The 16,982-nt window shown below is 39.1% G+C and overlaps 1 protein-coding gene across 1 annotated transcript in view; it reads right to left on the bottom strand.

Moving 5' to 3' along the window:
* The window catches only part of KIAA1549 (KIAA1549 ortholog), a 75,094-nt gene that overhangs the window by 6,094 nt on the left and 52,018 nt on the right, over positions 1–16,982 (bottom strand). The window contains exons 12-17 of the mRNA XM_010144549.1: positions 11,639–11,844; positions 9,738–9,961; positions 8,471–8,615; positions 6,612–6,845; positions 5,539–5,591; positions 1,556–1,701 (exon numbers count right to left, since the gene is read on the bottom strand). Of these exons, the coding sequence (XP_010142851.1) occupies positions 1,556–1,701; positions 5,539–5,591; positions 6,612–6,845; positions 8,471–8,615; positions 9,738–9,961; positions 11,639–11,844 (1,008 nt within the window). The remainder of the gene's footprint in view (positions 1–1,555; positions 1,702–5,538; positions 5,592–6,611; positions 6,846–8,470; positions 8,616–9,737; positions 9,962–11,638; positions 11,845–16,982) is intronic.

The raw sequence follows: 16,982 nt of genomic DNA, 5'->3' as shown, positions 1-16,982 counted from the left end.
CCGTTCCAAACAGCATTTAATGAAAGCCCTGGCAATGCTTTCATGTAAATTACTTAGCAGAAGAGAGAAGATATTTGTTCCTGTGGTACACATTATTTGCATCACACTGGCAAAACCCTAACTCTCCAGACTGCTTTCTATTCCATCTCGCAGAAGAATTAAATACATGCCTATATAAGAGTATCGTTCTTTCAGCTTTGCTTTGTGGTTAAATATTAAACGATGCTGCCATTGACTAAGGAGAAGGTCAGAACACACTCTGTCTCCCTGAAGCCTGATAACTAACCTCCTCCTTTCTCCTTTTCCTTCCCTCCCCTCCCGCTGCGTTCAAACACATGCAAGGATGGTCACCACCATTAATTGCAAGAGACATGTAACAACATGTTTCTCTTAAATTTCCTCCCTCAGGGAAACACAATTTATTTTATTATTATATTTTATTATTCATTAGAAATGAAACACATTTAATAAACTCACAAATACACGAGAGAAAACTTTGTGTGCGTATGTACAAAAAGGGAGGAATAGACAAAAACAAGTGTGATTTACATGACAGACAGCTAGATCACTTTCATATTTTCCTCTCAAGAAAACCCAGTATTTGAGAAGTTTGTTATTTGCACGTAATTATGCTGAAACACAGGAAGTAATCATCTGAATTGCGTCCAAACTTTATAGCAAAATATACGTGAACATTTAGAGAATAGTGTAAATGAGACAATAAAATAAACATCATTAAACCGTAATAGTCACTACATCCCTGTCATTCTTTTTCATTTAAAATTTACAGGGGGAGGATAGCAGCTATCAAACCTAGGACTCTGACATGAGTATATGATCATATGTTCAGTCTTTTTCAACTACTCAGGAAGAAAACATTTCTCTGAGAGAAAAATCAGCTGTGGCATTTGGATAAGAATATAATCTTTTATTCTTAGAATAAGCGTTTGCTGCTTACTTGCCATGGGATCTAAGAATCCTATTCATGATAGCATTGATGAGTGCTATGGAAATTATCTCAACCAAATCAAGGAAGGTGATTTCAAACGGGACAGCAGCAATAGATAATATCATCAGAAGCTAAAAGATCTTGCTTTTATGCATACATTTCTAGGAATAGAAATGCGAAATAAAGATGCAGAAAAGTATTTAAAAAATTTGCTGTTTCGCAAGGCTGATTTGGAATGTATCAGTTAGCTCATTTAGCACAAAAGAAGTAGTTGGCAGTGGAAAATTAGCATATATGCTGTACATCCTAAAACAATTACATAGTCTTCCATTCTTTGAGCATGTTGGGTTTTTTTCCTTAAACATGTTGTATGAAAACCAGTGCTTGTAAGACACTAAAAAGGTGACAAAGCATTGCCTTTTTCTGTAAGGTCCCAGGAATGTAAAGTTGACTTTATGCTGTGATCACTGTTTTGGCAGTGAAGACAAGGACCATGGCTCAAGTGTAATAGCTGAAGAATGATGTCTTAATGGTGACCTCAGTGTAAGAGCAGATAAGGAAAAGGATCAGTTATTTTAGTGTATATTCAACTTAAGTGAAGTGTACCTGCGGTGCTTCCAACTGGTCGTGGCCGTGCCACTGATGGCATTTCCTCTGAATATATCCCTCTGGAGGAATATTGAACCTCAGGTAGCTGCTGGTCTGGGTGCATTAACTCTGCAGGTTGAAGAAAACTTGGCCCAAAGTTCTGCCTGTGGAAAAGTAAGGACTGAAGATTACAATAAATGAATTGCCTAACTAGAAACAAGAATGCAAATGTACCTCATACAACAGTTCATTATGATGCCTTTTAATATATATTTTAATCTTAAATGTTTATGAAAATAATTACATCTGAGGAATATATTTCTCCTTCATGACCTGCATGGGAATAGGACTTAGAAACTCTAACAAAATTTACACACAAGTGTTTTTCACATGTCGCAGTTTCCTCAATGCAGAGAAAGAAGTCCACAGATCTTGTTTTCCCCTTGGAAGAAAAAAGCATCTTCAATTAAAAAAAAAAAAAAAACAGAAAAATAAGACTTCAGTAGTGATGTAGCTGCTCACCTCAGCAACAAAACTGATTCTTAATCAAAGTTTCTCAGCACACATTTTTGGTCTAAATCAAACCATACAAACTGCATTACATGTGTATTTCATGAACAATTACTATTTCATTAAGCACTCTGATAATTTTCCAATACATTTTCAAAACCTTGCTCTTTAAGATTCATCAGACCACTCAGAGCTGTCACTAGCACGTATGAATGGATGCAGTGTATACTACAATTAATGTTTCCTATAATTCAGGCTGACACTGGTAGTCATTGTTGTTATATATTTACTGAAAAGAGTTAACAACAGAAACTGTTACCAGTCTAACTTAATTAATTGTGCCAAGGTAGTGGGACTTAGAAACTATAATTCACTCACAGAACAGGAGTAGAGAAGGAGATGCAAATGTTGCTTTTCCTATGCTTCCTATTAACCAGTCTTAACCCTATCATGGAGAGATTATATTTTAAGACTGATGGCAGCTGAGTTTTCAAGGATTATTAATTCCTATCAATATGATGGAGGCATGGAAGGCCAAACTTCAGGTGCTTAGATTACTAGGCTAGCCTCTCAGACTCCAGGTACGATCAAAGAAGAGACAACATGCCCCTCAAGAGGCATTCAGTGCCAAAGTTTAGATTCACTAAACCATTTTCTGCAGAAGCCTCTCACTGGTGAAGTATAAAGCAAGCAAAGCGAGACAAACATTCTAAGTCAGGCACGTGAAATTACACAAAGTGAGAATTAGGGATGAGTTTTATATGCTTTTTACCACAACAGTATCTAAGCCCTTCTAGGCTACAGACTGCAACCTATTCCATTCCTCAAGACTTTGGTTTTACACCCTTTTGTTTTATAGGAATATCTCATGACTGCATCTAATTCAAATTAATCTTGATTTGTGCTTTATTTGCGAAACTAACCACCGTTGTATGATGGCCAGATAGCAAAAAAAGTTGACATAATAATGAATAGACTAATAAAGCCAAACAGGAGCCTAAAGCACAAAAAAGTAATTGTAAATTAAAGTACTAGCTACTTGGCATACAGCAATAAATGAAGGAGGTATAAGGAGTTCAAGCTGCAACAATCCCACTGTGAAAGTGCCAGAATTTTCCCAGCTCCCTTGCATACAATCCCACCTGTCCACTCAGCAGATCCAGAGGGAATCATTTCCAACCAGATTTCCAAGCTAGTTAAAATAACTGCTTGAATGGCTAGGTAATGTTTAACAATATCACTTCTGTTATGTTAATCACTGTAACCAGTAAAGGATGTGATCATCTGGCCGTTTATACCTGCCGTGTTGAGCTGGGATCTCGTAGATGATAAATCGATTTTTTTACGTCATCTAAAGAAAATATTTTCTCAACACTTACGTAAATGTGTTATTTTTGTGCCAATTTTTCAGAGGACAGGAAGTATATAATTTATTGCTGTTAAGCTCAAACCGGGACATTTGCTGATGAATTTGTACTTGACAAGTGCATATTTAATAACCCATTACCCTCTCTCCTCAATCATCTTTGTAATAGATATAGCTACTCTTAAAGACAGAGATCAACAGAAGAGTGCAGAAAATGGGTTACAGCTCTGAATCTATATCATACAGGCTTTCTAGTGCTCCTTCTTATTTCTAGACTGAGACCCATCCTTCAATTTACCTTTGCACATTCAAAAAAATCAATCTCCATTTATTTAATTAAGTGCAAAGATATTGCCCCCCAAATCAATTTTACATCATTAATCCACCATGGCTAACTGTCTCTATCTCTGCTGCATGATGCAATATTAATTTTCTGGTAAAAGCTGTTCATTGTGACTATGTTTGCGTAGCTATTATATGACCTAGGTCTTTTACATTTAATTTTGTTTACCCAGGTTGGTTCTACTCCATTAAAGATGCTGACTGCATTTGTACAGAGAAGGGAACAGTACGGTCACCCAACTATTATTCCATACACTGGGTAGTTAAGCCGATGGACCATGACATTGATATATGCCACCTAATCATACCGACCTCAGGTCATTTTTCCTTCCTCTAATTGGTGCACTGTTTCTATCAACTTATTTAGCATTATCTTCTGAATTTGAGTATAATGCCCACTTCACAACCATGACAACTCTCTCCTTGTTTTCTATTGACCGAGGTTTAGGAAACCTTCTATTTTAAGGAACATTTAAAGCATTTCTTCCTGTTAAGGTCAACGACCTTGCAGATTGTTAACTTAGTATGCTGGCACTGGCAGAGCCAGCATCTGAACTATTAATAATGCTACCATTCCAGAATGCCTATGCAAAAGATTGATAAACGTTTGAACAAAAATACACATTGCAAAGACACTATCTTGCTCGGCTGTATTAACATGGGTTACAGCACTTGGCATGATCAATTTATCACCTTTCCCCTGAATGTGTTGCAGGCCAAAGAGAAAATCCTCAGTAACAAATGACTAGGTTATGCTTTCTGCGGGCAGTCTCAAAGTTCATAATTTTCAAGGTAACCTAAATTACAAAGAAAACCACTGCATGTCATACTGCGTCATTTCCCATATGCTCCTCTCACACTGAAACTTCAGCCAAGACCTAAGTAAGAAAACGTGCTTAAAGGCTCCTCCTTTTCTAGTTGGTCCTTTCTAAACCAGGTTGCAGAACAATGGATAAAGCAAATTTCTTCATATCCATTTTACCATCAAGTTTCCAAGGCAGTGAAGACTTTAGGTGAAATCTAATGAATGACGTGGATACCAGTGAGATTTTGCCTCACACAGTCAGCTGTAAGAAGGTAATGAGAGAGCAGCACGAGGCCACCTTTTTACTACCTTGGCTACAGAAGCTTGGAGAGGGTGAGACAAGTTTGATCACAGTGGGTAACGACTCGAGAATCCAGCCTCACACACAGTTAAAACACAGATACGAAACATGGAATTAACGATCACCTGGACAACTGTTTTCTTCTCTACATGATTCTCCAACAGCAAGGCCAGGAGAAGATGGAAAATTTATTCTTCCTTCCTGATTTTATATTAACAGGCCTGCAAAGCAGGCTTTCTCTGTGAGGGTCACCACGCTCTGCAGTTTGTTCTCAACTTGGTTAAAAATAGAATGAATCTGATAGTCATCTGAAAGCTTTTGCGAGTGAGTGTTGCCCTTAGGCTACAGAAACAACATGAAAGCAGAGTATTGGGAAAATTACATGCATCTGAGTAACTGCTTCAGGCTCTCTAAAAGCTGAAACTCAAGCGGTTTACTCAATATTTGGAAGTATATCTCTTTAGCCAAGGGGCTAGAAACACATTTCTTTTAAATGGAGGCTTGGATTCCATACAGCATGCATATGTCATTCATGCTACATAAATAAATTACACAGGATGGATCTGGACTCCTGTTATTTCTCATTTATACAGTACTTTGTATAATAATATACCAGTGCCAGTAAGAACTCTGGAGGAATTGCAAGGAAAATAATAATACCATCAGTGAAAAGCTACCTTGGTAGGAGACCTGGTGTTGTTGGTGGAGCCATTCCAAATTCCACATATCTCTGTCAGAAGAATGAAAAAATACAATTTAAAATCAAAATGCATACCCTGGGAAGTCCACTGTCAGCCTTTTAAGTGATGAATGGCAGAGATCAGGACAGTATGTGTGACTTGATTGCAGCAGTAAACAAACCCAGAAGCACAAAAAGATCTGGGAATCAATACTACAGCGGGCCAGCAGTCACTTCTGTCTGATCAGGGTATTAACTCAAAAACCTTCCTGAAATAGTTTCTCTCACTTGCAGAAGATCAGCAGCTGTTCTATTGGTCTACTGAGCTTAAAACTTCCAGCAAATCAAGCTTTGCATTTGGAAATCTCTTTATACCTCAACCAGCATCAGACTGCAGCAGAGAGATCATGTGGCTCAGACTCAACAGTCCAATGGCATTATGACACGTGCACTGAATTGTTGTGGAACTCAAGATAACCTGAAAGATTATCCATGTGTCTCAGTGCTCCATAAAATGCAAAAAATCAGACACAGAAATAATGCTTCCCTATCCCACACTTCCCAAAAGCATTTGGATATCCTGTTGAAAAATACAAGCTAAGCCAAATACATTCTTTTTTCATTTGTCAAAACACAAACTAGCATATATTACATATTAAAGAATATAAAGTTTTACTCTTGGACCTAACAAGACTGATCTGTGAAAGATCATAACTGAGAAGAACAGAGAAGTTATCCTAAAGGAGAAGAACTCCTGTCTTCTCTCATGGTTGGGACAGGAAAAGGGAAAAGAATCCATAGAGCTTAAAAAGCAAGTTCACTATCTTGTGACAGTCATTAGACAGGGTTATTCCAGTTCAAGAAGCTGTTCTACACTTGTGTTAAGTCCTGATAGCAAGGGCACAATAACCATGACCATGGCTCAACTGGTGCTAACTACCTGTCCAAAAAGGCCTTTTAAATCGCATCACTCACATTAAATGGTTTGTTTACTGCCTGAGAGGGACCATGAGGTGATCCCCACTGGCTGCATGTGATTCCCCTCCCTACTAGAGCAGGAGTGTTGTTTACCGGCTGTCCTGCAGAAACTCCAGGTGGTGTGACGGATGTGGAATTGGCTGCTTGGCTGCTGGGAGCCACCAGTGCAAAAGCATCATCAAGTAGCGAGTGCATGGTTTGCCGAGCCTCTTCAATGGATGGCTGTGGAGGGATGTACTGGGAGACTGGGTGGGAAGGCAAGCTGGGGAACTTTCCCATATCAGCTGAAGATGATGTCTGAGGTTCAGGAGGCAAGTCTGGATCAGACTGGATGAAAACAGAAAGAAGGTGAAGGTCAGCCACAAAGAAGATCTAACCAGTCAGCTTCCAAGCCCCTGTGGGCCTTCAGTCTGAGCAGTATTTTCTTCATCAGAACCACAGTGAGATAAATGGTACAAATGCTGGTGCGGGGCAAAAATCTGTCCCTTACCCTCCCCCCTTCTGCATGCACATATATAACACCAGCTGTTCAATACACTTTATGCAGTGTGATCTCAAAAGACTCTGATCTCAGACAACTGGAGTTGGATCCCAGGCAGTGGGAGTTACTCAGCTATAACAGAAATCTTGTGGTTTGCAAGCACATAACAAAGTCACGCAGAGAGCGTTTGCTCCACCCAGAAAAAGCCAATCAGCTCCACCTACATCTTTGACTTCTCTGCAGCTTTTGCAGTTCCAAGAAATTAATACAGTCTTTAGCTTACAACTGACCACAGCAGTAGTAATATTAAGCAACTATTACCTCCTAGAAAATCACACACAGGATGCTGTTAAGTAACTAAGTGGTTACCTCAATGGGACTTGAACTTGGGTGCATCACCTGAATGGGATTCATATAAATGCTTCATAGCAGCAATACCTGAGGCATGCATCACAATTACTACCTGGGATCTTTCCACGTGGGCTTATTGTTCATCAGTAACAGGAAACGAAACGACTTTTGCAGCAGCAGACTTATCACCAAAGCTCATTCTTACCACTGCATGCAGACTGCAAAATCAGTCGTCAAGATGAAAAAGCCTCTACTTCATCAGGAATTTAGCATTCTGAGTACTGTCTCACTACAGACGCCAAAAGGGCTGTGACACGTCTTAATTAAACAGCTTCAGATGAAAATTCATTCTGCTGCAGCATGACATTAAAATCATCACACTTTTGTTTGAAGGCAGAGGGAGACTGCAGAAACTGACATTGTAGTCACCTGATTGCATATGCAGCTAATGGTGAAATTCTAAAATTTATTAAATCATCTTGCAAGATGAAAACTGTCCAGGGGCTTCCAATATTAGCATTAGGCTTAGTAAACTCTCCAAGAAGTGGTTAAAGATGCCTAAATACAGTTTGTGACAAGAATATGATTGAACAGATGATCGCCTTTTTTAGACAGGAAACAAAATTAATTTTCAAGACTTGTACTAGAATTGTTTCAAGTTACTATAGTACAAGACATGTTTCTCTTTCATTAATTCTTCCCACATTTTAAAGATGAGAACATTTCTCATAGGAGGAACTGAGTCTTCCACTCTGTGAGAGCAAAGTATGAAAACATCTGTAACATGAGTACATAATATCCAACAAACCGGACTAGAGTGAAACTATGTTCAAGACATTGTGGAACATGCCAAGCATACTTTCACATGCGTAATACGGTGGCATTAATGAATACAAGGTTTTGGTTCTCGGCCTCTTTAATATCAAGGGATACTTGGCAGAATTTTACTGCTGAATACTGTCACACTGCCAATGAAATCCTTGTTTCTCTTTGGTTTACATGCTAACTACATGTGACAAACCAGCCATGTAGACCATAGTCAGAAAACCAAAAACCTCCTGACGTCACAACTGTCATTACAATTATCAGAACACTCCTGTCATTCAAGAGACATACATACAATATATGCAGAATTATTGACTCCTGGAGGTCTTTTGTATGTCCCATCACTGTCAGTTGTGATTAACCTGTCCTTTTCTGCATCAATCGGACTACCATTTATCTGATGTCGCCGGCGCTGCTTGGGAGAACGTTTTGCACGAGAACTTCACAAGAAGAAAACAAATAGAAGAGAGAGAAAAAACAAACAAGACAAAGGTAATCACACTTCTTTTTGCAATTTTACTTCTCATCCCATTCCAGGTTGAACTCCTATGCCCATTTCTTCCAAGACATCCTTGCCTCAGCCCTCTTTTTCTTCCCTTTCCCAGGTTTTCATGCCAGTCCTTCATTTAGCCTCAAATCTCTCCTCTCAGGCTTCCCCTAATAACACTCTTGTTGGCAGCATTTCAAACAGTCCCATTCCCTCAAACTCTCTCAAGTGTCATCTCCCTTCTACATTCATCTTTCAAAGCTGTCCATGCTCTAGCCCAGCCGCCAGTGCCTCTCCAGACCTCCCAGACCAACGTCTGACACATTTGCAATAGTGGAACAGACCACAGTGCCAACAAGGCTTTGTGCTTGGCATGCTGTGTTTAACCCTACCAGGCAAACCAGCTGCGAACACATGTAGATGGAGAAAAGCTACTTTCTACCAGTGCAGAAGCAGTCATAGGATACCAGTGCTCCGGGAACAAAGTGCCAGTATTCATAAGCCCTAAACAGAGCCCAGGGAACACTTTCTCTGGAAATACAAGGCCAGAAGGCAGATCCGTGAGGCTGACAAATGTAACTTACGACCCAGCGGGAACAGACAAAATCTCATTGATTTGTGAATTTGCCTTTAAAATTCAGCCTTCATGCTTTTTAAGTCTTTCAAAGGTTTCCTTATCTTGCATCTTTTCCCTCCTTTATAAAAATATTATTTCTTGCAGTTCATATTTTCTGTATATCCTTCTTTAGTGCTTATACTGCAATTTTGATCCCTTTACACCAAACAAGAACTATTCAACAAATGCAAGGAAATACCAAATTGTTTTAGACAGTTTTCATACATTTGGATTTAGTTATTGAGAATTCACTACTGAGGGTAATTTGAAAACAAAACATACTGGCATATATTGAAATAAACAAAGTGTTTGAAACAATCCAAACCTTTTCACCTAGGAACTCATATTTGATTAGTGATAAAAATTATTCTAAGCTCTGGAAGTTTCAAAGTACAGGTTTGATGTACTTTGGACACTGACTCAAAGAAAATTTGTCTTTTCCATATTTGAAATTCCTACCTCTTTCTGGGCTCTATGAAAACAGTAGGCACACTGCCTCCAGGGTCCAAGATCTTGTCAATTTGCATCTGTGCCTTACGATATATTCTGTGCTGTTCTTTGGAGTCAACCACAACCACATCATCCACCACTGGAAATTCATAGTGTCCTTTGCGCTTGGCACGAAGACGAATCTTATTGCGGTGATGCTCAATCTCAGATTTATGCCTCAGAGCTGTCTGTATCTTGAAGAAGGAGGAAAAAAAAAAATCAACTGCATTTTTTCATTTGTAATTTTTGCAAACAGAACGTTTTGTTGCTTTTTCATAAACCTCTCCTCCTCTTCCCTTCCTTCCTCCTCCCCCTCCCTCCCTCAAATCTCCGAAGGACTAAAATAAATCACACAATTTTAAACACACTTTCTTTCTTGGATATTTTGCAGTATCCCCATTGATTCCCTAGGTAGATGTACTATTACACACAATACAATTGCCAGCCCAGCAGGTGCAATTAGAGGTGGCAGTTTGTTAACAAAAGGCAGGCCAAACACAAAAAACCTCCTGCTGTCTTCTAGAAAGGACACTTCTCTGAAAAGTAAGAACAGTCAGTACAGGCTACATCTACCTTTGCTTAACATACAGAGCTACATTTGATCAATAGCACTGAAGTCTGTCACCCATTCCGTTTAATGACCTTCATCACGTAAGAAGCAAGAACCTACAGAGCTTGTAACTCAGCGTCTCTGCTAAGTACAAGAGGCCGCCACAAGCTACACCGAACCCTAGCAGCAACACAAGGGCCCAGGGCCCTAGATGGACATGGCACTAGCAGCTCTCTGTCTTCTTGCAGGCTGAGTGTCCATGCCTGCCTGTCACTCTTCTTTTAAATTCCCAGGAGCACACCTCATCATCTGGGAAAAGCTATCCTAACACCACACATTCAAGTACTGGTCCGACCCTTACTGAGATCATTCTTATTGATTGGCATCAGACCAGGTAGTAACAACTGCTCTGCCTGTGCTGGACTAGTCCTGGAACACATCTGCAGCAGCAAATTAACACCAAATAAAAATTGATTTTTATATATTCCCTCATGAAAATTCCCCAAAAGTAGAAAAGGGACACAAGCCAGACTTACCCTTTACATTTACAGTCAGAATTATGTGTCTTCTGCCCATATAATCAGACTTCCGTTTTGTGGCCCCTCGTGCCTACGTATACTAGATATACGCATCTACCTCTCTTCGGTAAGGTAAGTTAAAGGTTTCAGTAATCTTCCACTAAACTACATGTGAATGCCATCTTACGCACAGTATAAAACCAGGATGTAGGTACATGGTACTCAGGCAGTGTATGACGTGGTTTTACAGAGCATTACCTTCTCTCCTAATGCTCCAGGCATGATCATATTCTGCTTAGAGTAACCTGAGTCTCAGAGAAAGCAGGAAGTTTCTGTATGTTTACTTGTCAGATAAACACATCAGAAGTTTGAAGCGATGAATGTGCTGCAAATTCACACCCCAGAATATCTTGAGATAACCTGTTTATATAACCTACACCCTGAGTTGCAGAAAAGTCAAATGAATGGTGTAGAATGAAAAACAAGGTGGGCCAGACATTCCAATTCTCAAACATTAATTAACACAACTCTAAGTCACATCTTGCTGATTAGCAAGAGGATGGTAACGCAAGGTATCCTGACCATCAAATTTGCTTCTTTCTCAGTGTTTTGGTTTAGGTATCTCTTAAAAACAGGCCAGATTATCTCTCTGGACAGTAACAGGATTATTTCTGTAACTTGTCAAAATTCAACTTCTCAGGAACTAACAAGGAACTCCTTACAACAAGAAACTGGATACATTTCACTTCCCTCTTGGCTGGCCATATGGTTAAAATCAAACATTCCAATAACTTCAAAAATACCTCTTTATTAATTTTGTTGGTCTCTGCTACTCGATCAGAAAGCACCGAGTTCTGAACTGGAGGTGCTGCCATTGGTTGCATAGCAATCAGCTGGATCTTGCTTGGGACTCGTCTGCTGGCGTCTGAGGAACGCGACATCCTATCCACATGTTCAAAGATAGAGGCTGAGGAGTGCTGCTCATTTCCACTGCTGGTCTGAGGAGGTCCTAAATCACCAGAACACATACAGAGTAAAGCAGGGCTGCTAGGGTTTATCTTAGTCAAATGTTAAGCTCTACAGAAGCTACACTACAAGACTATGCCATGGTTCCCATCTGTTTTTAGACCTTTCAGCTGATTCAGATTTAGCATACAAGTTCACCCAGTGGTTTGCAAATAGTTAACATTTTTCCATTGTATTTCCAGAAGGTGAGCTGTTATTCTTTATTTCTATTAATCAAGCTCTTGGCATATGCAAACACCCAAAATCTCAACCAACTTTACTCCACAAAATGCTGTTCAAGTACATACTGCTAATGGTTCCTCTTATCGGTACTTAAGGAAATGCAAATTCCTCAAATGGAAGTTCAGAGTAACAAAACACGTCTCAGTACAAAATGCAGTTCTTAAGTGACAGAAGGAATGATATATGCACCGAACAAAATGTCCTTAGAAATCCACACAAAAGACAAAGACTTTTAGAGATATGTGACTGATTAAAGCTTTTAAAGCACCCTTTTCTTCTCTGTGACAGGATAAACAGTTCACATAGTAATAAGGAAACTGCAAGATATTGTCGTGCTGTAATTTGTTGAAGAGGTTAAATCAACTCAGATACGATCAGCAAAAGACATTCTGGAAACGAATACACGTGAAAGTTGTGGCCTTGGTCCTGCCAACAGTAAATCACTTCAACAGAAATGGGTCGTCTTCCTGAAAAGGCTTCAAATCTGCAGTATCACTGCAGTGGTTTGCAGTTAAGCACATGTGTGAGCATTTTTTTGCTGGAGCTAGGCCTACAACAGGAACAGTTATGTGGATTAGGCTTGCAAAAACTACTGAAGACTTGCAAAATAATCTTTTGTCTTGTCCCCATGATAATGCCACAAATACTCAAACTGCTTTTCACCATGAAATAAATATAAGCAATAAGAAACTAAAATTCGTAATTCTTCTTATAGAGGAACACAACAGAGTAGAGGTACATAGCCCCATATCTTTGCACAGACTTGTAGTAACAGGTTCTCGTATTCAAATAAGAAGGAGAATCTGATTTGATTCTGATACAGAATCAATTATTGATCAATCTGATCCAACTCCAACAGACAAGAAGGAAAAGAAAAGAGTCACTGCTCTGAGCCATTTGCAACAAGTGCTGGTAATGAAGTACAGGGTTCGGAAGGGGAGTGAATGCTAACTTCTGTAGAAGATTACAGAAGAGAACTTGCTTCTTTGCTTCTCTCTTCTAGCACAAAAAGGTAGCAGGAGAGGGAAGAAATGGTACACTTTATTATATTCATAGCATATTACTTTTGGGCTGGAAAGCAATCTGGGCACCAGCTAAGCAAAATTCTTCTTTTTCATACTTCTCCAACTTGATCGATGCTTTATCAAATGTACACATTTATAAACAATAAGCATCATTTATTGTGACTTTGCTGTATGTGTCCTTAAAAAGAAGGTAAACAGTTCCACTCAAGATCCGTGTCCCAAACGTTTTGCAAGACAGACCCTAAATGAAATACAACCATTTCTCTTCTGTAGCTATTTATATGATCTTTACCATGTCATCTTCACAGTCCCATCTTAACGCATTTCTCAGAAGCATACAAACGTTGCCCCTAACAGAGAGGGCAACAAGGTATATCAAGTAGTTAGCGTGAATCCCTTGGAGGAATCCTGTAGCACAATGGAAAACTGAACTTCTGCATCCATCTTTCCTGTTTTCCCACACACTAGTAATTTCTTCCACCTCTCAGTCTAACAGCAGTTCACAAGGCTCACTGACCTCTAACATAAAATTTTAAAGTTATTTTCATATTACTTGGTTAGCAAGGTCCAAAATATTTAATTATGCTGAGCGTTCACTCTGAATCTTTGTAATTCCAACCACAACCTTTCCTCTTGCACACATAAGCAAGCATGTAGCAGAGGCCTCTTAGCTGAAACAGTTCTTAAACTCAGTTTGTAAAACTGCCCAAAAGTTCCACTGTCAAATTTTGGTAAGGCTCTACAGTAATATCATATGTTACTCTCTTTCGTAGAAAAGATGCACACACACACACACAAAAAACGCCCTCCTCCATAAGCTGTATCTGACCTTTAAATCCCCTGTGTGCATACGTTGAATGTGTCTACAAATACAAACCAAGATGGAAGTACAGTAGATAAAACAGCTGTGTAAGCACAGTGCTGTACACATACAACAAAAGGAGAAATGGGTTAACTCAACACATGAATGAGCTCCTTTAGAGGTTTTGACAGAGTGAATAAGAATTGTTTCTCATTTCAAAGTTCTTACATTATACTATTGTCCACAGTTAAAAATCTTCCTTGTAAAGCTATCAGATGGCTCTATATGAATGAAATTTTGATCTCAGACTAGGCTGCTGAGACTGAAAAATAATGAAGAGGAATTAATACCCCAGTTCTGGACAGAACATGTTTAAACAATCGCTCCATATAGCTTACATGTTGAGATCAATGTTCCTCACTGTTCCCTGGGCTGCAACTACTAATTGAACTGAAACATTGGGAAAATTAATTGCTCTGCAGGAAGCTATGATTTCATATGAAAATCAATACAATTGGAGATAGAGGAAGGCTATTGCTTCCTGCACCCTCTTGAAATAAAAACAAGTCACAGAAACCAAGGTGCATAAAGACTAATCCAAAATCAGGTGAAGTCAATGGGAATCTTCCATTGATCCACTAGTGTTTAAATAATGCCAAAGTATGCAGTTTCAGATAGGTCTCACACGGTTTCTTTGTATCCCAGTAGATTATGTCCCCAGGACGCAGCTGATGACTCTCATTAGTTACTTGTACAAACCTAGCAACGGAAAGCAGCATAGCCAGCCATACATCCTTCCTTTGCTACTATTATAAGACGGAAAATGCTGGCAGATGACACAGTCCATAGTTTATCACTCGATACGAATTATCAAAGACACTGCCAGCTTTCTCCTGCCCCATCTTTGCTACATCTCAGTCGTGACCAGAAAAACACCAGTTCACAAGAAAACGTTTGTGCTGCTTTGCTGTGTTTGTCTGGAGCTTCCATTAGAGACACTAACCATATCCCTAACTTGTTTACACAAGGCTAGTCTCAGGACCAACAGCTGCCTCAGTTTTGCTTTCACAGTGATGGTTTCCTCAATAATTGGAAGGAATTGGGAGGAAATTAGAAAAATGTACCTAAATTGGATGACTATAATTTGTTTGGCTGAGAATTTTTTAAACTTCAATAGCAATTTTGGTTTTTTAGACTCAGAAGACAAACCCTTCCATCCTCAAGACATAATCGCAGCTACCCCAGCAACTCAATTCATGTTTATACTCAGTTACCAGCTCTAGTTACTTACCCACTCTGTTTGCTCCTGACAACATAAAGGAAAAAGAAGAGACAACACAGTGATTACTACAAATAATTTGGCTGGAATGGCAACTGGAAAAAAAAAAAATCACAGCAGTAAGATGATTGCATTTACTTCTGAATGAAATGCATGAACTTGGACCAAACTGCCAAGCCTCAGCTGCACAAAAAGGGAGCTGAATCTGCCATTTAACAGAGACATCTCTGCAGACAGTGCCTCCAATCTGTATGCTAAAAATAGTCCCTATGATTACCAAACCAGAGTTACCAAATGCTAAAAAAAAAAAACCCAAAAAACACCACAACTTTTTTTGATCCAGTAAGGGCATGATAGGTAAAAAGGACACATTTTACACAGTATCCTTGCTGACTTTGCCCGATAATTCAGATGCAGCAACCCCTAACACTTCTATACCAAAATGACATGTTGAACCTTAAATAAAGTTTTAAGCCTGACAGAAATGAAAAGACAAAAATGGAGTTTGCAGCTCTCCCAAGAACAAATGGGAGAGCACTAAATCAGAGTAACAGAATTGAAGTCAGATAGGTTGGAGCAACTCAAACTATCTGGAGATAAGTTCCGACATAACATTAATTGTTTCCCTACGTATTTACTTGGGCATGATTTCCAGTGCTTAGAGCAAATCTAAGGCACTGAAAACATATACAGCATCAGTACAGTATCTTCTTTTTGTAAACTGTGTAAAGTACATACGGCATACATTGCCTGCTGAAGTAAGCGTAACTTTCTAGTCACGTTAGCAGATCCTGTGCTTTGTTTTCTTTCATGCTCATGACAGAGGACTTGCTCTTCCAGGAACAGTCCACCTCTATCGCCCCTGCTCTTCCAGTAGTTCATGTTATGAAAGTTCAAGAATCAGAATTATTTAGCTTGCTATGTAGCCACACAAGAGCTAGCAGTTTATATAAACTATCTTACACACTCCACAATCTCATGTCTTCAACATAAGCAAAAACTGAAGACAGTCTGCTGTGATCTGAATTTCAATGGCAGGACATTCCTCAGCAGCCATCTTTTAACAACTCAGTTGGTATTTCATGGAGTATGTGGAAAAACATTCAATATACCTAAGAGACTGCTCACAACGTGGTCAGTATTTTCTTATTCTCAGTTTCTGCTGCCGTCAAGGCTGTGTGTATTAAGAACAGATGGGGATATCTCAAACTCCTTTACCAGGTAATCATTATCAGAATTTTCTCTTGGAAATCTACTGCAATTTAAGGCATCCTCAAGCAAGGAGCAAGCCATCTAAACCCAAAAGGATCTCAGAAAATTCACTTTGTGGACATACTTAATCACACACTTTTAAACAGGAAGAGAATTTAAAAGAATGTTTTATTAAGAAAATGAAAGTGGTTTTGCAATGTTTTATCAACTTTTCAGTGAGGAAAGAAATATATCTTAGGGCACCTCCAAACAAATTTTGGCACTTTAACTGGAAGGAAGATGGTTCTTTAAAGAAAAATTTCACTGTTAATGTATTAGCGCTGGATTTTCATCTTCCTAAAGCACAATCATGATGGCATTTTGATGTCTGAATTAGAATTTACTTAAAATTTTCCCTCTCTGGTCTCTTTTTTTTAATCTCATTTTTTAGATGTTACAGTTATAGACATATACCCGTGCTGTAAGAAGTCCTGCTGTGACCTCTACTGCCCATGTAACTGTCTGCAGGATTGCTCCGAGAGAGCCACAACTAGGCCGAAATGGAAGGAGGTTTGCTGAGGATGTGTGGGAGAGAAACCCAC

The sequence above is a fragment of the Buceros rhinoceros genome, unplaced genomic scaffold (genome assembly GCF_000710305.1).
Source record: "Buceros rhinoceros silvestris isolate BGI_N320 unplaced genomic scaffold, ASM71030v1 scaffold6321, whole genome shotgun sequence".
NCBI classification, from domain to species: Eukaryota; Metazoa; Chordata; class Aves; order Bucerotiformes; family Bucerotidae; genus Buceros; species Buceros rhinoceros.
This window is presented reverse-complemented; position numbering and strand designations above follow the sequence as displayed.